General features: G+C 53.6%; 3 protein-coding genes across 3 annotated transcripts in view; all 3 read left to right on the top strand.

Annotated features, from left to right (window-relative positions):
- Positions 1-19,835, top strand: part of LOC116941106 (polycystin-1-like) — a 25,585-nt gene extending 5,750 nt beyond the window's left edge. The window contains exons 3-21 of the mRNA XM_032951746.2: positions 5,547-5,642; positions 6,147-6,331; positions 6,858-7,016; positions 7,415-7,770; positions 8,451-8,537; positions 8,897-10,083; positions 10,256-10,377; positions 10,623-10,960; positions 11,213-11,298; positions 11,463-11,612; positions 12,382-12,496; positions 12,979-13,571; positions 14,443-14,625; positions 15,360-15,556; positions 15,683-15,907; positions 16,380-16,499; positions 17,216-17,387; positions 17,639-17,893; positions 19,515-19,835. Of these exons, the coding sequence (XP_032807637.2) occupies positions 5,547-5,642; positions 6,147-6,331; positions 6,858-7,016; positions 7,415-7,770; positions 8,451-8,537; positions 8,897-10,083; positions 10,256-10,377; positions 10,623-10,960; positions 11,213-11,298; positions 11,463-11,612; positions 12,382-12,496; positions 12,979-13,571; positions 14,443-14,625; positions 15,360-15,556; positions 15,683-15,907; positions 16,380-16,499; positions 17,216-17,387; positions 17,639-17,893; positions 19,515-19,761 (4,873 nt within the window). The 3' untranslated portion in view covers positions 19,762-19,835. The remainder of the gene's footprint in view (positions 1-5,546; positions 5,643-6,146; positions 6,332-6,857; positions 7,017-7,414; positions 7,771-8,450; positions 8,538-8,896; positions 10,084-10,255; positions 10,378-10,622; positions 10,961-11,212; positions 11,299-11,462; positions 11,613-12,381; positions 12,497-12,978; positions 13,572-14,442; positions 14,626-15,359; positions 15,557-15,682; positions 15,908-16,379; positions 16,500-17,215; positions 17,388-17,638; positions 17,894-19,514) is intronic.
- Positions 19,829-23,275, top strand: LOC142924205 (polycystin-1-like protein 1). The gene is made up of 3 exons (XM_076066046.1): positions 19,829-20,292; positions 20,827-21,961; positions 23,145-23,275. Exons 1-2 carry the CDS (start codon positions 20,083-20,085, stop codon positions 21,151-21,153), a joined length of 537 nt encoding a protein of 178 aa, XP_075922161.1. The 5' UTR covers positions 19,829-20,082; the 3' UTR covers positions 21,154-21,961; positions 23,145-23,275.
- The window catches only part of LOC116941105 (polycystin-1-like protein 1), a 36,453-nt gene continuing 36,283 nt past the window's right edge, over positions 23,133-23,302 (top strand). The window contains exon 1 of the mRNA XM_032951745.2: positions 23,133-23,302. The gene's annotated coding sequence lies outside the window, so the exon portion shown is untranslated.

The following is a 23,302-nucleotide window of genomic DNA, read 5'->3' as shown; positions in this document are numbered from 1 at the left end:
CGTCCCTTGGTATGGACCAATCAGTTTTAAGGACAATGCATATATTATCATAGTATGTTTTTTGTTTGCATTTTGACTGCAGGTATTGTGGTTAATGCAGACATGAATCCTTGTAAGAAAGTTGCAGTTTTGTTTCCAGAAAAAATGGGAAAAACCCTATTATTACAACCTGACACCTCCTGAGCCGTGTTGGCCTGGCTCCGCACAGCTCCGGTCTGGCTCAGTTATACCGTTTTAAAGAGGCACGTGTGACCGGGTGAGGGTGAGTTGTGCGATTTCACCCTGAAGCAATGAGTGTGTGATTTCATCATCAAGCAATCTTGCAAACCCCTTCACTTAGAGCTTCAGCCGGTGGTGGTGAAGAAGGGACCACATTTCCAAGAGGAAGGCTGCTCAGAGGAACGGGAGTCCACTGTCTCAGCTCTCTGCCTGTGCCCGATGCCACAGGCATATGGCTCAGCACCGTGTGCTCGACATATTACACAGCAAGGTTCCCCAATTAACACTCGCGAGGTGATAATTGCATTCGAGTGAGCTTCGTGGGGCGCCTTGTGGAGCCGATTAATTAAGAGCCAGTCGTGCCTTTTAAAGCTGCGGCTAATTCGATCCCCTGTCGATCTGGCTGGGAAGAGCGACGCCCGGTTTTAATTCACGGTGCAATGCAACCTGTGCACAATTGCTGGCGGAAACCAGACGTGTGCCACTGAGCTATATAGCTATTTTACAGAAGCGACCTGACCACAACTTAGTGGTGTATCATGTAAAGGATCTATCTATCTATGTGGTAATCTATTGGAGCCAAATACTTTAAATGCATGTTTTTAAATGTGGAGGACCCGGAGAAAAATCCACGCGACCGCATACAGGCATCAGGGTCGGGATTAAACCCACGACCTCCTGCATAGCAGGCGAGGTAGTGAACATCTCGCCACTGTGGCGCCATTCTCACCCAGTGCGCATCTAAGTGACCGAATTCCCACGTTTCGTTGGCCTTGGTGTTGGATTCTATTTTCGTAAAGCTTCATTGGATGCACACCGTTCCTGTGTCTGCCGCGCTGCGTACAGAGCAAGAGGGGTGGCTCATCGCCCCACCACGGGAGGCTGATCTCAGCTCCGCTAATCCTTGACCGCATTCGATCTTGATGAATGACTTTGGGCAAGTCCTCTCTTGCTCTCGATGTGTTTTGTGAGTCACGACCCCATGACAATCCCATCGAGCCATCGCCGTCATTAACTCTGACTTGCCCAGGTTATGGAGCAGCCGGAGTAGTCCCGGCACAGGGACGCACACGTACGAATGTGTACCCACAAGTACGCACACGTGCCAACACGTACCCACATGTACGCACACTGGAGCACAATGGAGGACACGGGAGCTTTTCATCTGCCCCATCCACAGAGGTTTGTGTGGCATAAAAACAATTAATCGCGACTTTGGATGCTGGAGATTCTGCTGCTGCCGCCCCCAGTGTTGTCATCATCTCCCGAGATGTATTCTCTTCAATGAGCTGAGCGGCCGGACCGCTGTGCAGAAGGGCTCAGTGCTGCGCTCTTCTGTTTGGGCCATGGGCATTCGGGATTGGCTTGTGGATGCGGCTGTCAGATTGCCACACCCACATCGGCGCCTTTGTGGGGCTAATTTTTAGAAGCTTTTGTATAATTCATTAAAAAAAAATTTGACCAACATACAGTACATCTTCCTCGTGTGTTTAAGAAGCGCACCTGCGAGTTAAACATTACGTGGGGTTCAATAAGTGCTGCGTAAATCATTAACGCGCGTAACGGTGTCGTCGTGACGCCAACCATTTCCAGAGAGCACCGCCGTGTGATTCCCGGCGCGTGGCTGCGGTGCGCGGATTCGCAGTCTCCTCTCGTGAATTGAACTCGGTGATTCTTTAGTCGCGCGCGGTCTCTTGCGCGTCGAAGCGTTTCCTTGTAGCTCTGCCTCGGTGGCGTCTGCCGTGCGTGCGTTCAGACGTAGTCCCGGGGGGCGGGGGGGAAACCTGTTCTTCCTCATACCTGCCGGCCAGAGCTGGCTTTTTTCTGCAACAATCGGTGAAGGGCTTTGAATGGAATGATCAACATTTAAATAAAAAAAACTAAATCGGACAGTCACGCAGCTCAAGATTGCTCTCCTGCACTTCCTCCGGGGGGGCTTTCGTAGGTGTGTGTGTGTACAGGTGTGTGTGTGTGTACAGGTGTGTGTGTGTCTCTCCACAACTGATGGAGCAGTTGTGGAGAGAGTGGAGAGTTCCCCATACCTGGGCAGTGTGCTAATGACCGGCTCCAGTTTGACAGCAGAGGTCTCACTCCGAATCAGTCCAGCGGCATTATCTTTTCATCGGTCACGTAACGCTGTGCGGAAGCTACCTGGTCTGTCGCTCCATACGAAGCTTCAAGTATTCTCGGCCACAGTCATTCCCTCCCTTCTCTACGCTTGCGAAACGTGGACCCCCTTAATGGAGCATCTTCGCCAGTTAGAAACATTTAGGCTGGCCTGACCACGATCCATCCTGGGTTTAACCAGGCTGGATTGTGTGAGGAGATCACAAATCCTTGAAAGATCTGGGCTAAGTCCCATCGGTGATCTCCTCCGGCAGGCAAGGCTGCGTTGGCTGGGTCATGTAGCCCGCATGCCCAGCAACCGCATGCCTAAACAGCTTTTGTTCGGCCGGATCGTGGGGGCAAAACGGGCGCGGCACGGGCTAGAGAAGAGATGGAGTGATGTGGTACAGGAGGACGTGGAGCTGAGCGGACTTGCCGATGACTGGTACCAGCGGTGTCAAGATCGGCCTCTGTGGCAGAGGCTCGTGAAAGACGCTAATGGGCAGTTGGAGGCAGTCGCCCTCCAACAACAACGAAGGGCGGAGGAGCGACGCTCACAACAACTAACGGAGCGCCAGGTGGCTAAAGCACAGCAGGTTGGCATAATAGGGGGCACAGGTGGTGCATCAGCCAGTTATCTCAGTCAGTCGACCTGTGGCACCTGGGTCTGCCCCGTGACCTCCTGCCAGCGGGCGTTCGACACTTCACGTGGCCTCAAGGTGCACATGGCCTGGCACAAGCGTCGTGGTGACGTCACCGCCACTTAGTGGCGAATGGCGGTTGTTGTTGTTGTGTGTGTGCAATGTGAGCTGTGGCATCGTCTGCAATTTTTCCCTTGGCCGGGTCCTCCTTCCTCGAGTGGTGGCTGCTGCCAGTGAACAAATTGCCAGGAATTGAGACAAATGGATCGTCACGATGGCCCAGGGAGGCTCTCGCACTCGCCAATTGTGGTGATTGTCTACTCCGGGAGGGGGGGGGGGGGTAACCTCCTCGCTCTTTCCCCCGCCGGGTTCATGGAAGGCTGTGGCACAGGCCGTGACTGGCTGCCTGCCAGCTCTTAATAAAGTACCCCTGTGTCTCGCAACGTGATCGATTTGCCTTTTAATTAAGACGCCCAGCACCGCCAGCGACGATATGTGCGCTTCTCCCACACAGTCACGGACCTCTGTGCGCCTGCCGGGGGAGTGAGGGGCAGCGCTGGGGGGAGGGAGTCCTCGCCAGCGAAGGGTCGAAGCCTGCATGCAGGAACATGTTGTGATGAACATTCTTGAATGAAAAATCATCTGTATACTAATACTGTTGTTAATCAATTGGAGCCCGTTGTCGATCCACTGCTGGATGAAGACCTCCCCCGTGTCTTGGGGTTTGTTGGAACATGCTTCACCACTCCGGGTCAGTGCAGATTGGGGAAAGGAGAGAGCCCGGGACTGGATGAGATGTCGCTCAGCCGCTGGAGTTAGCCATGGTGAGGAATCTAACTTGGGTGAAGCGGTTGGTAGCAGGGTTTATGGTTTATACGATTGCTTTGTGGAGCAGGACGCGCCTGGAGTATTGAACGCAAAGGCGGCGTTTGAACGGGGCGCGCTAACACGGCCTAACAACTGCCCCGTGAGCACATTGAATCTGCGTGGTTTTTTTGTTTGTTGTTGTTCAAAAGAGGCCGTTTTCGTCGGAACGTATTGGCCGGTACAGTACACTTCCTTCAGCCCAGACAGGAATGACTGCTGCGCCCCCGGACGCCACTCTACCTGGGCGAGGGGACAGCCTCTCGCCGGAACCCGTCCGTCTTGTAACCTCGCCGATCGCGTGACTGCAGCAGACGCCGGGCCAAAGAAAGGGCTCTGGTGGCTGCGTCACGCGAGGGCTCGGGGTGGGGGTGGGTCTCTTAGCCGTGGCAGTGCCGTTCGGCGCCCGACGCCGCCTCACCCCACCAGCCCCAGGGCCCGGCGAGCGATGCGCCTCGCGACGGCGACGTGGAAACACGTTCGTTGTGTCTGAGAGATGGGACAAAGACATCATCCACCCCCCCCCCATCGTCTCAACATGCTTTTGGGTTTCACACGTAGGGGCTTTCGCGACCAATATCATCCATAATACAAGGGGTTTTTTGGGTTAAATATATAAAGCCAATTGGTAAGGTTTGTCACGTAAACAGAAACGTCGTACTCAGTTTGTAAATGTTGTGGCTTGGCTCTCCAACACACCGGTTAGTGCTGTACTAGTGACGAATTGGCCACGTTCTGTTTACGTGACAACCCTTACTAGTTGACTGTGTCGGGTGGTGGCGGGCTTAACGACACATATATACACGATCTAAACCAAAAAAACTGCATTATGGATGCTTTTGGGCGCAAGTGCTGTTAGCGAGCACCTCTGAATCCTGGCACGGTTCACGAACGGGGTGGGTGGCCAGCACCACACCCGGCCGCCTTTGTCTCCCCAGTGGCGAAGTTTACACATCGTGCCAGGTACTCGTTTGAGGCTGAGTCACCCTAAGGGAGGCCCAGCACCGGTTCAGATAATCGTCACTGGTGGTGGCCGTGAGCGAGAATTAAACTCGGGTCGCTGGGTTCGTCGCGCAGCGCGCTGACCGCTGCACTACCGCTCCTCACCAGAGACATTAAACTTTACAAGAGGGCCTCCTTGTCAGCACTCAGATTAATCATCATGCGCATTGCATGTCATTCCATTTTAATACCGTTGACACATTTGAGTTAGCTTTAGGTTACATCGACCTCTGGCCAGTTGCCTTACATCATAACAAAGGTTTGTATGTCATGGCTTTCCCAACTCAACACCGCCTGCTTTCTTTTTAATCCGTGTGTTACATCCCAAGCGTGTCGCACAGCTACGTAAAGGTACGTGATGGACCGTATTGAATAGGAGCGTGTGGGTGTGCATAAACACGTGGTTGGATCGGCCGGTGCGACAATGCACACGCACCAAGCGGCCGCGCTGTGGCACACCCTGAAGGCAGGGCAGGGAGCGACGCCAGGTCGAGAATCGCGGGCTCACGATGATGAAATGAGACTTCGTAACTAACACTGGAGGCCACGATCGCCGGCGAGCCTGCATATTAATTCCAGCCTGAGTGCTGTGCTGCATTGCGTCTCGTGCCCGGGCCCACAATTAACTCGTTGCTGCTTGTTTGTCGCTTTGCTAAGAATGAGTTAATTGTTGTAATGCGTGCGCACTGTAATCCCGTTGGTTTGTGCACGCAGGTACCGGTTTGCTGGGATCTTCTCGGGCTCCGAGTGCACGTGCCTGAATGAGACGACGTCGCTCCCACCTGCCGATGACACCGCCTGCTCACAAAGGCGAGTGCTGGAGCAGACTTTTGATAATGACCCTCAATTTTCCTATTTGAATATCTTGCTTGCATAATTGTGGTGCATTATACCATTTATTCTTGCCATTAGTGGCATATTTTTTCTTCACTTTTTATCCAAAGGAAGGCTCGCACACAGAGCAGAGCCAGAGGAATTTTCTTCGTGGTAAAGTGAATAATGGTTTCCTCCCTGTGACAGAAACATTGGGTGGTGACAGATGTTTGGGAGCTTGCACCTCAGTGTATTGCGTTAGCAATGCCCCGTCTAGAGGGCCTTAGTGACGGATCATAGTTCAGTGCCAACAAGGCTACCCTGCATTTTTACATAATTATTTAAGTTACTTTTTGTCACAGTGACCATAGCACTTGTCTGCTGCAATCGAACCACACTGTTGGAGGATCTCACTTGAGAAAATAAACCGACGTGCAGCAATGAACAGGCCATAAGTTAATGCATCTCTGTCCCTCCGTGACACCCCACGCTGCGGTGCAGCTGCGATGGAGCCACGTGCCTCCCGGTGGGAGGAGGGGACGACACGCTGGCCGTGTACGAGACGAGCGGACCCTACATCCTGGGCCTGCGCGTGTCTCTGCTCTACCGCTCCATCCCTGCAGGGCGCCAGTTCCTGCTGGAGGCAATGGGCAACTTGGCGGCACCCAGCACCAACCACAGCACAGGTCGGCATCGCATCACAAACCCACCGCCAGTCTCCTGAGCACGCTCATGGAACACGCGGCAAATTGATGTACGAGCTGAGTTTTCTGCCCTTGCTTAGTTTGGAGGTAGCAGTGCATACCTGCAATCTCTTGCTCTAGAGAGCACCCCTAGAAGATAATTGTCCTACTCTTCAATGCTTTAGCACCTCCAATTAGCACAGTTGGCTTTGTACGGTGCGAAATAATTTCAAAGTATATACATAGAATGATTGCCAGACTTCTTGGAAGAGGTAGGACTACCCACATTACACCACCAAACACGACCTGCGTAACAACTTACTCTGGTGTATCCATGAAAGCTGCTGGATGGGCGGAAGGAGGCAGGGCGATTTAAAAATCTCGTTTTTTGTTTCAACTGTCGTTTTGTTGAGACCAATCTGGTGACATCTGTGTGCTTAAACCATGACCACCGCATCAGCGTCCCCTTTATCATCGCAATAATTATCACCGTTGTGCCTGCTTTTACGCTTCACCGTGTTCTCTGCAGGCCTGGCTCTGCTGCCATGGCTGAACCTCACGCTGGTGGAGGTGGAAGTGGCGTGGGGGAACGGTCAGGTGGACATCACCACACTCCACTGCCTCCAGTCTGGCGAGTTCAGCCGGGGCCCAGCCTACATTTACGAGCAGCCTGGAAATTACACCATTGGTAGGCATTGCTCCTTCGTTACAGGCGGGACAGGATGAGATGTTGAATAAGTGCTTTGCTCTTCCCCTCTCGTCTTGTGCTACTCTTCACCAGTAGCTCTCCACTCCAATTAACCAAGGCCTCCTCTCTATTGCTGCCCTAGTGCTGACTATTTTTTCAAGTCTTGCCTACGATTCACCATGCCCATCTCCCTACGTGTCTGGAAATGTTATTCTCCAGCCCCCTGCTCTCCCCCTCTCTTTCCCCTAGACGATTGTACGTCTTGTGTTTTCGTTTTTTGGATAGCATCTGGTCACGTGTACACGCTTCATAAATTCAAACTGTCTCGTGGTTGTTTTGCACCTGCCCGTCCGTGGCGGTGGGGGTGACTTTTCCCCCCATCCGTTGGCCGCGCGCAGTCGTCTCGGCGCGCAATTCCATCTCGAGCGCGGCGGCGAACGTCTCGCTGGTCGTGGCGCTGCCTTCGCCCACCGGCCTGAACGTGGACGTCGCCTACGGCCCCTCGTCACGCCCCACCTGCGTGCCCCGCGCTCGCGCCGCCCCGGCCGAGCCGGTGCCCACCTCCTCCCCGGCGGGGACCCCGCTGCCCATCTTCCTCGGGGAGCCCTACCGCCTGGAAGCGTTCGTTGTGACCGGGCGCAACATCACCTTCCGGTGGAGGTTCGCGGGAGTAGGGGGCGGCGCAGACGCGGTATCGCGAGCTCCGGACGACTGCGACGAGCACAACGGGACGCTGTGCTCCAGAGACTCGCAGGTGTGTGGCTCTGGCCGTGGCTGCGGCTTGGTCGATGGTTAACGATGAGGCTGTGCACCACATCGCCTTAGTTGGTCGTTTTACAGTGAGCTGCCGCTTTGTGCCCGCCTTGCAGTCGCCAAAATGAAACAGAAGCCCCCTGTTTGTGATTTGAACACATTTTATTCTCTTTCATGCCCTGATTGGGCTGATCCGCGAGGATGTAAAGAGCTGACAGCAGTGCTTGATATACATCGTTAACGTAATTAGCTGGAACGTGTGTTGCATAAGCCCTGGTTTGTATATGTGGGTGTATGCTTTTTGTATAGTGGGGAGCGGTAGTGTAGCGGTTAGCGTGCTGCACTATAAACCTGGCGACCTGAGTTCGATTCCCGCTCACGGCCACCATCAGTGACGATTATCTGAACTGGTTCTGGGCCTCCCATAGGTCGACTCAGCCTCAAATGAGTACCTGGTACGGTGTGTAAAAACATCGCCACTGGGGAGACAAAGGCGACTGGGCGTTGTGCTGGTCACCCACCCCCTCGTGTGCCATGCCGGTCTTCATAGGTGATCGCTAAAAGCGCTTGCCCCAACAGTCTGTTAAGGCTATACGGGGGAGCTTTGTCTTTATATAGCACAGCTGACGTCGGCTTACAAAACGTCTAGCTTTGTTGTCTTTGTATCTGCGGTCTACACAGATCCACACATTCGCAGAAGAAGGTGCCTTCACTGTCGAAGTTATCGCGTCAAACATTCACGGCGCAGTTTCAAAGAGCATTGAGGTGGTAAGTAGAATTTTATTTTATTTATAATCATGACCGCAAGCGTATTTCAGCGACACGAGGGATCGCACCGATCTTCCACTGCTGCCACTTCTCTCCACACTTCTGCACTTGCGGCATTAACACTCCCGCCGCTCGTGTCGTCTTGCACGTGCCCCACGCCCCCCGGCTGCCCAGCGCCAACCTCCCCTATGAAGGCCGGCACGGCACACAAGGGGGTGGGTGGTCAGCACCATGTCCGGCCGCCTTTGTCTCCCCAGCGGCGATGTTTACATATGGCACCAGGTACTCATTTGTGGCCGTGTCGATTTAGGAAAGGCCCAGGATCAGTTCAGATAATCGCCGCCCGCCCCGTTACACAGGTGGTGGTGCCGAAGCTCCTCGCTAATTTCACGCTGCGGGTGGCCGGCGGGCCCGCGTGGGACACGCGCACGCCGGTGGAGCTGTCCACATCCGTGGTGACCACGTGCCGGCATGAGCTGGAGCTGCTCGCCTTCCTGGAGCCCGGCGTTGTCCACCGCCACGCGCTGCGTGACAGCTACAGCGCCTTCATCGGCGGCCTGGGCCACGTGAATTTGGCGCAGAGCTACGGGGAGGACGACTGCGAGCTGCGGCTGACGCTGCGGCACCGCTACCCCGTCGCCGGCACCTACCGCGTGTTCATCGTGCTCGCCGCAGGGAACCTGTCGGCGGAGGCCGCCCTGCCCGAGCCCGTCAGGGTTTACAACCTCGTGAAGAAGTTCGACATCGACGGCCCAGCCGTCGTATCCACCTTGGACGGCGCTCGAGTCTACGCCATGCGGAATTTCTCGGACGGCATCGAGCCAACGGCTCGCCCTGAGAACTTCACTGAATGCGAGTATCTCTGGGAGGTCACCACTCCTCACGGCGAGCTGGTGCTGGAAAACACGACACAGCTGCTGTACGACTTTGAGGAGGTTGGGAAGTATTTGATCAACGCGAGTTTCACGAACCCCGTGAGCAGAGCCAGCGACTTTTTGGAAGTTGTGGTGCAGGAGCCGGTGTCGGCGCTCACGCTGCAATCGCCCAGCCCACACGTCATAGCCACGGGGACCGCTGTGACGGCCAACGCCACGCTGGCCACAGGCACGAACGTCGACTTCCTGTGGACGTTCGACAGCGGCGAGGCGCCCATGTCCACGGGAGGGAACACGTTCGCCGAGCACGTGTACACGCGGAGCGGGGTGTACGGCCTGAGCGTCGCTGCGAACAACGCTGTCGGCTTCGAACTTGCCACCTTGCCGGCTCGCTTCACCGTGCAGCGGCCCGTGGAGGGCGTGGCGGTGTCCGTCCCCTCCACCGTGACTGCGGGCGTCCCCACGGACTTCGCCGTAACTCTGACCGAGGCCACCGACCTCACGCTCACTGTGTCCGTGGACTCCGAGCTGATTCTCAGTGTGGCTGTGGACGAGCGGTGGCAGCAGCAGCAGCAGCAGGAGGATGGCGTTCCGGGGTTGGTGACCCTCGACCTCTCCTGGGTGTTCAATGGCACTGGGCAGCACCAGCTGCGTGCGGACGTCAGCAACAAGTATGTGGCCCGGCACCGCCTGCGCCCGCACCTTACGCCCATTCCTCTTGGGAAACTTGACATCCCTACCGATCGACGGCTGGTTTATTTAGCTCTTCGTTATCTTAATGGAACGCGCCGTTTGTATGAGGTAATTCTAATCATCACTTCGAATGTTGTTGCTGTTTGACAGTGTGTCGCACGTGAGCCACTCGGCAAGCGTGATGGTGGTGCCCGAGCTGACCGTGGCAGCGATTAATGCCTCTCAGCCAGCAGTGGTGGGGCAACAGCTGCTGCTTTTGGCGACTGTTAATGGTGAGACACTTAAACAGCCACCATCATAACACCCTGTAACAGTGTACAGCTATGTAACAACATGCTTCCTAGAAACAGCATACCTCCAGTGCTGTCATCGTGAGAATATCATGCACAATTTTAACATGCACCGCGCAATGTAAACATTTTTCCCTCGATTATAATACAAATAAAGTCATGGGGAATCTAATTGTTGTTTTACGGTAATCGTAGATTAATGCAATTTGAACCGATTGCGCACACAGGCCAGGTGTGGAGGGCCAGGGAGTACGTTTACTCCTGGACTCTGCCCACCTCCTTGGAGGCGCCGCTCGGCGAGACGGCCGCCCCCCCATCCCACCCCCCTGACTCGGTGGCCCCCGGCCGTGAGCTCGCGTCTGGCAGCCCCCTCTTGGGCGTGCTGTGCCGGCGAGCGGGGCCCGCGCTGGTCGCAGTCTCCGTGTCCAATGGGGCGGCCGCCGTCACCGGGCAGCTCTTGCTGAACGTCAGCGAAGGAGGAGAAGGAGGAGGGCCGACGCCGGGACCCAGGCTGCTCCACGCCACGTACTGGGAGGTCGGGCGGCAACTCGATTTCACGCTCGTGGTAAGCGCACTGAAAGCTGTGCACTGTGGGAGCCACCGTCGCTGAATGTAAACTGCACCACACGTGGAAGTGTTCGCCAATCATGACGAGTGATGAGATTGAGGCCGTAGAAATGATTTCGTCTTTCATTTACCGCCCGCTTAGCACGTGAGCATCAACATTTGCATATTGGTTGACTTGTGTGTCAAGTCTGCAGTGGGAAAAAAAAAACTCAATCTGTGCTGATAAACTCGTCTTGTTTTATAATTTCAGAACATCCTTTCATCAGGAGTATACAACATAAGCTTTGGAGACAAGCAATATCTACTCATAAATACCACGTCATTCCTCAACCAGAGGTGCGGTACACGATCACTTCATTTTAAATGCGCACCAATCAGAGTGTTGAAAAATGCACGAATTGCATCTCTTTTGCCATTTTGAAGAAAATTCGATACGAAGAGCGTCGTGTTTTACACCGACCGCTCCGTTTGTTTGTCGTGCTCCGCTGGAGTGGCTGCAGCTTTGCGCACACGTACGCCCGGCCCGGCCTCTACGCCGTGGAGGCCTGGTCCCAGGGGGCCGTGCGGGCGCGCTCACTCGTGCAGCTGCTGCTGCCCCCGCAGGGGCTGCGCATCGCCGGCGCCGATCGCGTGGTGGCACTGCCCTCCAGGTACCCGCGCGCGCTGCACGCTCCCGCAAGCCCGGTGATGAAGCGACGCGATGTGTTGGGCCTCATCACGAGCAATCCACTGCTGGATGAAGGCCTCCACAAGCCGCCACCTCCACCTATCGCGATCTTACGATGCAACAATCTATCCGGCACATGCACATGAACCGATTTCGTCGCTCAGTTTCCACCGTGGCCGTCCACTCAGACACATTACATTCCTTGGCTGTTATGCCTCAATATGTAATAATGTTTTAAGAAAATCTTCGCTGAGTCTCAAGATGATATTTTAGGAGGGCCCTGCATTGTGATGCGCGACCCCTTCCTATGGTAGCCTCTGAAGCGCGAAGCAGCAGAAGACAACGCACCTGCAGAGGTCCACACGAACACAATCACAAGCCTCATAAATACTCGCGGCTTCGACTTTATTCACCTGTGGGTACACAGACAATGACCAAATTGTCCGTAACGAGCCCCGATCTCATCAGATCACGAAAGCTAAGCAGATTTGGAACCTGGATGGCGCTCGGACGAGCGAACGCCGTGCACAGTGGGCAGTGCAGCAACGTCCACTGTTGTTCTCCACTCCCCCCACCTTCGGCGCGGTTGAAGTATGGTCAAATATTCCCGCACGGCTCTTAAGGCATGGGGGGAGGCACTCATCCAGCAGTGGATGCGACGGGTAGGCGGCACAAGTGCAAGCAGACCCCGGTCCGTTGTGCGCCTTTGAACGCGGCCGTGCGTGCGTTCGCGTTTGTTTTTTCCCGGGCAGCGGTCTGGCCGTGCCGGTGAGCCTCAGCGCCGAGCTGGCCAATGGCTCCAATGCCGTCTACCGCTGGGAGGTCTACGGCCCCAACGCCAGCGAGGCGAGGACAGGCAGCAGCAAGGTGAGGTCCCCTCCCGCGACGCGTGTGGCGGTGGTAACGTCGCCGTCTGTAGCCTCTCATTCGTGCTATGAAACCGCCGATGTATATTGTGAATGTTACATTTTAAATCAGTGAATTCCATTCAAATACAAATGTAACCTCGAAGTGTAACAGTACGTGTGTTGCCCATCGGTCAATTCGCTAGTGGACGAGAAGGCGGGAGGGTGGGGAGAGTGCAACAATTAAATGTGTTGCACTGCCCTCCGCTGCCCACAACATGGCTGCGCAGGAGCAGCCCATAGCACCTGTTTCACAGGGTGGTCACCTTACTAGCACTATACAGGCTTACACCTGCTTAGCTTATGGTATCCAGAATGTATCCATTTGGTCGTCGGCAATTGCGAATTGAACGCGTAAATAAATCGTAGAGTGCACCTTGGCGGGCTTGTGGAGGCGGCGTATGCCGCTCGTGTAGCCGGCTGACACGTGCTCCGCTGGTTCAGTTCCAGCTCGAAGTGAACGCCACGGGGACGTACGAGGTACGGCTCATGGCCACGAACGAGCTCGGCTCCGCGGGCGCCGGCGCCTGGCTCAGAGCGGAGCGCCCCTTCACCGCCCTGGCGCTGTCGTTCCTGCACCTCGACGTCTCCGCGCCCGCCCGCTTCTCCCTCGCCGTGGCGCCCGCGCAAGAGTTCACGTTGCTGCTCGATTTTGGCGACGGCGTCCGGGAGGAGCTGTCGTCCGGCCGGCTGGGGTCCGCGTTGGCGTGGGTAGCCGAGTGTCCCGGCGACGACCTGTTCGCCGAGCGGTGGGGCTGCTACAATTTCACCGTCGCCCACCGGTACGACGCGGCCGGGCGCTTCCAAGTGAACGCGACGGTGAGGAACGACGTGAGCTCGCGGAGCGCCAGCCTGCTCGCGTCGCTGCCCGACAGCGCCTGGCACCTGCGCCTGGTGCTCAACTCGGCTTACTCGGTGCCGCTGTGGGGCGTGATAAACGCCACCGCCTCGGTGGAATCCGCCGCCGGCGGAGTGAACTTCACGTGGCGCGTCGAGACGCCGTGGCACGTGCCCCTCGACTGCTCCATCGAAGCCAGGTTGGGATTGGTTCGTTGTCGTTTTACCGATATCTGAACGTCGTGCCGCCCCCCCCCCCCCCCTCGGCCCCCCTTGAGCCTGCACTCATGAGCACGGTGAAATAGTTACAGCTCGGAGCACATTCTACAGGAATCAACGGTCTGCACCATTTAATTTGTATTTATTTATGCATATGTGATAATCATTGTGCGAATGCAAGCCGTATAAGATACATTTTACTTCATTGTATATGCATCACTTTGTGTTTGCTGTGTATGTGTCAATCGACACCCTGTGGATATCTTTGCTCATGATACATTCCATCTCAAGATTTTCCAGGAGAAATATAACAACTCCCATGACATTGCATGGCTGTCAATGATTGTTATTATTGTTGTTGTTGTTTTTCAGCAATACATTTAAAGTATGCGGCATTTCATTTTGGCATGACAGGTTGAAATCTCAATGTCTAGGAGGTTTATTTGCGAGGTGGCTTGATTCGTTTGCAATCTCTGCTACTTTCACGGCACACAAAGCTGCGTGATTGTGTGTGTGCTCGTGCCAATTGAAATCGGCCTTTACCCAATGGCATTGCTTATGTTGTAAGCGTTGTCGACCAGCACCGTTGCTACGAACCCGGTGACCCGGCTTCGATTCCCACGGCCACCTGCATTGGCGATTATCTCTCTTCGGTCTCAAATGAGTGCCAGGTGCAGTATGTAAACATCGCCACTAGGGAGACATAGGCCGTCGGGCTTGGTGCGAGCCACCCACCCCCTCGCGTGCCGTTCCAGCCTTCATAGGTGCTACTCGCTAACAGCAGTTGCCCCAACAGTCTGTTCACGCTTTGCGGGGGGGTCTTTGTGTGTCTGTGTGTGTGTGTGAATGCAGCGATGGCCTTCATAGCACCGTGGTCTGCCCAGCGGTTGAGATCAACGACTACGCCGTGAGTGTGACGGCTGAGAGCGCCCTGCTCGACAAGTCGGCGAGCGCCAGCCTGGATCGTCCCGTGCGCGTGCTGCCGCCAATCACGAATGTGGAGCTGTTATATCCGTTCAGCAAGTCCCTCAATCGGTAAACCTGCCCCCGCAACTGCCGCAGGGCACTGGGTGACACGGTGTGCCTTTTCCACATTGGAAAATGGTTAGGGTGAAACATCATAAATATTGCCAATGTAAGATGATGCAAAAGAAGACCTGGTAATTGTCTTACTGAACAAGATAAGTCATGCTGGGTGTTGGCCGGTACCATCCAGGTGACAGGACCCAGCGCTATCACGTTCACCACTTGTGGTTCGAATCATCGAGGCCATTCTGATGTGTACCCTGGGTGAAATATTATAAATATCATATATACGTGCCCCTCTGCTTCTCAGTGGACATTAAAGATCCTGAGATTGCATTCTGAAAGAGTTTGCCATTGCCATAATGGTATAAATTTCTCTGCAATTGAGTGATTACGCATGGCAATCATCGCACCGTACTGGCAGACTAGATGCCCACTTGCAACTCAAGTGCTGAGTCACCTTGTTCCCCACAGTGACAGCTGCCATGAGGGAGTGCCCTAGCCTAAATAATAATTACACTCTGGGATGTTTCGTTATATTAGAGTCTGAATAAAAGTGTAAGTTATTATTATCATCCCACAAGGAGCCAGCCGTATCCACGACCTTATTAATCAGCCATCCTATGCCCCTCCCTGCCTTGATTATTTAGGTTCTCGTGCCAAGCTTCTTTATCGTTTGTGTTTGTATGTGCCCCAACATTCTGTGAAGGGCTATACGGGGGATATCTTTCTTTGTGTGGCAGATATGTGAATTTTGCGACGCTGAATGAACACCTGAATGGTTCGTGGCAAACGGAGTTGCAGGTGTTTGAGGCGCGGGCAAACCCCGCCTTTCCGATGAGCTTTCTCTTCACCCTCGGAAACATCTCCCAGCTCGTGGAGGCCTTGATGGGCTTCGAGCCTTATGCTTCTGCCACGTGGCAGCACACATTCACCGAAGGTAATTGGTAGAATTGCAGTCACGGCCGCGTCGCATTCACGCCTGCTCACCGCATCGTGCGGAGCGTTCCGGCCATCGCCGTGGCCGCGACGCGTGTAATCGGACGAACGTGCACCCGTGTTTTAGAGGGAGCGTACAACGTGACGGTGACGGCGTTGAACGAGCTGGAGAGCATCGCCAACATGCCGGATCCCTTCTACGTGCAGCGGGCGCCAGCGGGGCTCAGCATCGACACGCCGCTCAGCGCGGTGCCGCACGGAGAGCCCGTCAGCTGCTCGGCGAGGCTGCGCTTCGGTTCAGAGCCACTCTACAACTGGTCCATGGGAGACGAAACCAACTACCTGGCCGCCGGTACGCACGGGATCACCCTGCGTCGCAACCCTCCCCGCCCTGTGCCCCACCATGTGGTCTGACACGTAGTGGAGTCTGGGAGTCTGCATTCCTAATGGACAGGCACAGGATGCTGATGCGTGCTCTATGCTTTGGTATACTGCCTTTGTGTGTGTCTATAGCTGCCTGTGCATGTGTCTGTAGCTGCCTGTGCGTGTGTTTGGAGAGTGAAGTGTCAACGGAGTAGTTGGCACGCCATGCTACAAACCCCACGAATCAAGAGCAAGTCCGTGGCGATTATCTGAACCAGACCACGTGGTCGGCCTTGGTACTTACTGCACAACCCCCTGGAGTGCTGCTCCCGACATTTGTAGTTGTTGGCGAGAGTTAGGCTTGGCCCGATGGTCTCTTCTGGCTAAACGGGGTAACCACGCCTTTTTATTAGTGTGGAGAGGGGTTTGTTATTGTCGCGTGTGCTGCGGCTGTGTTGCAGGTCCACAGGTGCAGCACATGTACACGTCCACCGGCCTCTACAACGTGACCGTGGTGGCCTATAACCTCGTGGGCTCACTCAACGCCACGGCGCAACTCTCCGTGCAGAACGCCATGCACGGTGCGCCCCGCTGACCCACACCCCCGCGGCCCTGCCAGTCGACCGCACCGCAATACGCCGACCTGCAACCTCATTGCACCGCCAAACATTGCGCAGTGATGTAAAAAAGAGAAAAGTAAATATCGTTCTGGTGTGAGCCAATATGGTTTGCTGTGATAGATAATGAATGAATAAAAAACAAACACCTGCCAGGTGGCTGGCAATTGGAAGGTTACAAGTTCGAATCAAGGTTGGGGGTGCAAACGGGGCCCCTCATTCCTCCCAGGTGAATAAAATAGGTAGCACTTTGTGCGGAAGTCAGCAGCGATTGTCCTATGGAGAAGTCGCCCCTGCCATAGGATTTTGCAATTTCAGTCACTGGTTCAGGGCTGTAAACGGGAGATGAGCACTTCCTTGATGCTCATTTGAGCAGGAAATAACTTTGATTTTTATTGTTATAGATAATAGGAGATAAAGTTTTTTTTAATATGGTTGCTTTTAGACTCTTCAAACATTCAAATTGTATTTCATTGTACTTATTGGTTATCAATGAGTTTACTGGACTTGAGACTGTTGCCTGCATTTTCATTAAACGCTTCTACTTAGTTGCAACTTAGTAAGACTTTAGGATTCCGTTTTTGTCACAAAACTACAATGAAAGGTGAGTGTAAAACAGTCGCGAAGTAGAAAGTCTCATGTGTGCCATTAACCCGTCCTGTTTCTTCTGGCTCGCACAGCTGTGATGATCGAGACGACCTCTAAGTATTTTGCCGTGAAAAGCACCGTGAGCTTCTCCGTCATTCCGGCGGACACCGTGTCTGTCACGTTCGAGTGGCACTTTGGGGACGGCACGGACCCGGTTACCGTACGGCTCCCTTACGCGACTTACAGCTATGAATACGCCCGCAGGTGAGTACCGAAGTTCTGCCACCATCCTGGCCTCTGCCAACATGGCTAATTATTATTGTTGTCGTTGTTACTACGTTTCTTGAATGTTTAATTTAAGCAGCACGCTTGTCTACGCCATATCCACTGCTGGCTTGGCCCCGTCCTCTGGCCCGGTGCCTGTCTCTGTGGAGTGTCTGTCACCGCGCCACCGTCGTGTTCCGTTCCGCACCACGCGTCTGGTTCCACTGATGAGGGCACACCGCTCGCGGCAGGTACAACGTGTCGGTGCGCGCCTGCAACGGCATCAGCTGCACGGTGTCCAACGTGCTGTCGCTGGAGGTGCAGCAGCCCGTGGCGATCAACAGCCTCATGGTGAACGGGACCAAGAGGGTGCCGGGGCTGCTGCTGGGTAGGCCCGTGACGTTCCAGATCTTCATGAACTCCAACTCTGCTCTGCGCTACAACTGGAGCTTCGGCGATGGCGACGTACGGACAGGAAACAGCTCGGAAGTGCACACCTACCAGAGGTGGGCCGGGGAGGTAGCCCATCCTGCACATTTTGGTTCTATCCCACAGAGCATGGTGTCTCTTTGATAAGAATAGGTTTTACCCTCTCTGGCAATTAAAGAGGTGTTAAGATGTTCAAACATACCTTGTGTGTGTGTTTCAATATCTTAACACCTGTTTTAATGCCGGAAAGGGTAAAACCTATTTTTTGTCATTTTGGATACTGGCAAAAAGGTCCCATAGATATGTGTCACTTCAGCAGCAGGACACTTTTAGATTTTGAGTGTTGGCCAGGCTTGTGTGTTGATTGGGATTGGGACGAATCTGCTTTAAACTAATTGAAATATCAGACTACTTGTGCACAGCATTGCCACCCAGTCCTAGACTTCCTAGGATCGTTCTGTAGTGTTCTATTTCACTCGGACAACTTCAGTCTTTCTTCAAACGCCACTTTATTTACAATTCTCATTATGTCCTCCACATTCCACAGTATCCTGGTCACCACGGCTCGCTCGTCGTGCTTCACTCGACTCGCTCACCACCTTTGTCTCTCCACTCCCCACGATCACTTCGCTTGCTTCGCACTCAGCGACTCCGCGCTCAGCAACTCCGCACACAGCGTCTTCGCACACAGCGACTTCGCACACAGAGTCTTCGCACTCAGCGACTTCGCACACAGCATCTTCAGCTCCGCTATCACTTCGCTCTCTCCCCACTAACTATTCTCGTCTCCAGCTCTGCTATCGCTACGCTCTCTCTCCACTGCCAACTACTTCGTCTTTGTTCAGCTTCGCTATCGCTACGCTCACTCCACTGCTAACTACTTCGTCTTTGTTCAGTTTCGCTATCGCTACGCTCTCTCCTTCCAAACTTTGTCTCTACAACTCTGTCTCTCAACTCTGTCTTCCAAACTCTGTCTCTCAACTCTGTCTCTCAACTCTGTCTCTCAACTCTGTCTCTCAACTCTGTCTTCCAAACTCTGTCTCTCAACTCTCCACACTTCAATTCCCCCTGTTGACTCCAAGCTCTCCCAACTCCATGTCTTGTCTCGTCCAGCTCCCAACTCCAACTCCCCCGCTCTCTTGTGTGTCTCTCCCCAATTTATCCCCATTCTCATTACCTCTAATTAATTGGCCCGCGTGCCTCCCCACGCTTTGTGTCCTCAAACACCTGTCTTTCTCCAGACATCTCGACGCCTCCACGCCCTTGACAACAGACCCAGCCAATCACTGCCGTTGCTGGTCCTCTGGCTTAATTGGCCCAACCGTTACCTCATCATCCCAGCCCTTGCACCTGGCTGTCCTAACATGACCCATACTGTTTTTGCCTTCGCTACAGGCTGACCAAAGATAACCCGTACTGTCCGTGTGATCATGCAATCACGCCGCCTCCACCACGCACCTTCGTACTCCACTACAGTTCTACCTGTTTTTTTTTCTTCCAGTTATGTACTAATCAAGTACCACTTACGAGAATGACACATTAACATCTACTTCTCTGCCTCTACTGGTCTTGTGAACGATTCCTCTTCTTCCCATGGTGAATCCTGATTTATTTTTGGTACCTCAAAGGTGGCAGCCCTACTTCTTGTGCAGTCTGTCTAATAATGGCGTCTCTGGTTTGGCCGGTGCTGTCGTGCAGGCAGGGGGAGTTTGAGGTGGAGGTGACGGTGTGGAACGACGTCTCGTCAGGTCAGCTGCAGAAGACGGTGTTTGTGGTGCTGGAGCCGTGCTCCCTGCCGCTCGTCAAGCTGCACGTCTCGCTGCCCATCAAGGCCCGTGCTCACAAAAGTACCGCGGATTTGAACGCACGAGCGCTTGAACCCTTTCACACGCGAAGCGCTTTCCAACCGCACAGCACCCTGCAGACAGAAAATGTATTCTGTTAGCATGGTCAGTTTGATTTTTGGTAAATAAAAAGCAAAATGAGTGAAACATGGGGGCCCCAAGTCCTGAAGTGCAATATTGTTATTCTTACAGATGTTGTCACTAGATGGAAACCGACACGTCACGTAAGTGGCCTGCAAAAAAAAACGTAATTTGGGCTTACGTGAAATATCCAGCCACAGGAGAGTATTGCTGGGTCCCGAGAAGAGACAGGATTGGCTGTAGTTTTTTTCATTAGATACTGAAAATGTCTTTCTTCGTGAAAATACGCGCGGTGCCATGTATCAAGTGCTTTGCCCTCATGCTGCCTCTGGCCCTAGCAGATGGTCCGCCGGCGACCACTGGTGCTGGCTGTGAGTCTGGAGGATGAGAAAGTCGACTGCGTCACCTCCCAGCTGCTGCTTTTCAACTGGACCGTCGTGGACAAGGACGGCTCTGCGCTGGCGCTGCCGCCATCTGTGGCCACCAACAACCGGGGGCTTGTCATTCCGGCGAACACCCTGAGCTACGGGAACTATACCGTCGCCACCAAGGTGAGCGTATGGCTTCACTCTTAGCGATGGCATCGTCCTCCGCACCACGACACGCCGTGTACGTTCATACGAGTGCCACATCAAAATTGTCTCTGTCGCCGCCGTACAACGGCAACACCTACCGTCAGCTAATATTTTAGACAACAATGGCTCTTCAGCGTAAAATTTGACTCCGGTTGTTCCTGATGTTACTGTTTTGTTTTCATGACGGTGAATCCAGAAGTACGCTGACCGTGGCCTGGTTTCAGCTCCTCAGCAGTGTAGAGCATGTCCTGGGATCTGTCTTGGTGTGATGTAGATATGAGCCGGCGAAGTAACATTACTGGCAACGAGGATGCAGTTGTAGTGAGGCATGGGGGCCTCATTACCCAACGTGCTGGTGACGGTCAGCACGATGGTGTAGGTCTGGTTGTCCATCAGCATGTTGGGCCACAGGGTCAGGGCGTCCCCACTCAAGCCTTTGTCCATGAGAGAGAGAGAGTGAGAAACTTGGCACTGAACGGCATCTTTTGGGGCGTGGCAAACCGTGCCCAGGTGCGGATCGCGGGCACGATTGTGTACGCGGTGTACGCGGTGAGCGTCGTGGTGGAGCCCTCGCCGCTCGTGAGCATCATCTCCGGCGGCACAAGGGTGTTCCTCACTCGGCAGCAACACGTGCTGCTGGACGGGTCACGCTCCCTCGACCCCGACGACCCGGAGGACTCGACCGACCTCAGGCGAGTTGGGTCATTGCCTCCACCGTGTCCTCCATATTTCGGGCTCATTCAGGGTGGCCCGGTAAAATTATTTTGTGAACAAAGGATTGTTTCATTCATGAAGACGACGTTTTCACACATTTTACAAGATTGTAATGTTACTTAAGTTGAATCTTTTTTTTTTCCACAAAGTTCTGGAACTCACCGGGGCTGACTGATGTGTGACGTTCCTGTGCAGCGTGGAGACGCGGCTCACAACGAGAGTCAGTGTGCCTTGCACTCTGCGTGCCTTGCACTCTGCGTTCAGTGGTTGATCTCTCACAGAGTGCAGTTGACCGTTCTTAGTTCCAATGTTAAGGGTGTGGCAAAAAAAAAATCCCGGTAAATGCAGGGCACAGTTATATGTGCCCATCGAAGTTTGAGGCCGCACTATAGGTTTGATAAAAAACCTCGTTTGCTTAATGGTTTCAGCAATGTAAGACGGGTTATGACGAGGTGTAGTGCTAATAAAAGGTATAATTTAGAGCTGAGCGATGGGCCTCCTTTCTTATCATCAACCATCACCCATTCCTCCTCCATTGCCGACGTTTCCGCAGAGGGGAAAGGGCAGCGAGCGTGGGCCTGCGGGTTTTTGCAGCGGCAACTCTCTCGCGTCTCCGTTTCCCGACCGCCGGGGCGCTTTTGACTCTCTTGTTGGCGTCAGGGGATCCCGGGGAGTAAACGATCGCGTCCGGCTGCCGCAGGTTCAGCTGGGGCTGCTACCTGAAGGGGAACCCGCGCACCTCATGCTGGGACGTGACCTCCCTGGGCGGCGGCCTCAGCCCCCTCGAGTCGAGCGCCGTGCGCCTCGAGTTCCCCGCCGCGCTGCTGGTGCAGACGGACGCCTTTGTCATCTTGCTCACCGTCAGCAAGCCCGGACGGGACGCCGTTACTTCCAAGCAGTTCATCACCATCTACCAAGAAGCACCCCTCCGGTGCGTGTCGTGTTGTTTTTGTGTTGTTGTGTTGTTGTTGTGTTATTGTGTTGTTGTGTTGTTGCTGCTGCTGGTCATATCCATTGTTTTATCAAGAGATAAAATAAACCCGTTGAGAGCATGAAACAACGTGGCCTCTTTTGCAAGCGCAATCCTGAGTTGTGTCAAGCGCTGGCAGAGAATCACATTTGCTCTGAAGCAAAACGAATTTATGCGTCTCTCTCTCCAATAAGAAGCAGAACTGCAACATGGTTACCCAGGATACAATTTGTCAGCAACTTTTAATAATTATACCTTCAATGCAAATGAGTGTATGTATTAATATATGTTAGATTTTCAAAGCGTTTGTCCCTTCCTCTACTCATGAGTAACAACTGGTCATGCACCAATTAAAAACTTAATTCGGAAACATTCTTATGTAAAATTTCCATCAGGGCCATATAATGTACAGGTGTATAGAGTAGTCTCCAACTATGACTCCCTCCATCTCTCTGGCACTGGCCTCTCTATCCTTGTGCTATGATGAAGAACCACTGCTCAAAACATCATCGATTAGATATTTTGTAGGGCAGTGTTTTTTTATCAATGTCTTCAGTTTCTGAACATAAAAGTTAGTCTTAACAATACTGTCAATATTTGTAACAATGCCCTCCATTTATGAGAGAAAGCCTCAATGAATCTCCAGACGTATTATAAGGAGTGCCCTGCATTGCGATGTTTGGATATTTCAATAACGAGCGTTCTTTCCTGGGACTGAAGCAGAACCGTTGCTTTGATCTGAAGGCTTCGCACACATGAGTAGGCAGTTGCCATGCGGCACACACGCTGTCCGTTTCCTTGAAACATCAGTGCAATAATCACCGTAAGTCTATGTTGATGTTTCTGTAATTTTATTTCACTACCTACAATTTTGAAAAGCACATTTTCTCAGCCGAATTTTTGATACGAGAAATGTATTTTGTTTCTTGTTGATTGTGTTTGTGCACTATCTCTCGCGTAATGTGTTTTTTTTTTCTCTCTGATTTTCATTGGTGTCTTTGTTGCGCTTAGGTTTTATGTTTTTGCTGTGGGCATTTTGGGGACCCAGATCACTCTTGCATATGAGCATCACCCTGGTCTCTTGCGCATTCACCTGGTTAAACAAAATCAACTCGTAACTCGGAAACCAACTTTCTCCTTGCAGGGTGGCGTTGTGGTGCCCCGTGTGTGAGAGCGGCGTGGTCCGGTGGGACCAGGAGCTCACCGTGCACGCCTCTTGCCCTGGTTGCAGCCTCTCGGCCAACATCTCCTACGCGTGGGCCCTCAAGCCCGTACTCTCACAACTGCCGACAATCAATCGCA

The sequence above is a fragment of the Petromyzon marinus genome, chromosome 10 (assembly GCF_048934315.1).
Source record: "Petromyzon marinus isolate PM22_M1 ecotype Great Lakes invasive population chromosome 10, UKy_Petmar_22M1.pri1.0, whole genome shotgun sequence".
NCBI classification, from domain to species: Eukaryota; Metazoa; Chordata; class Hyperoartia; order Petromyzontiformes; family Petromyzontidae; genus Petromyzon; species Petromyzon marinus.
Note: the sequence above shows the minus strand (reverse complement) of the source record. Positions and strands in the feature narration are given on the sequence as shown.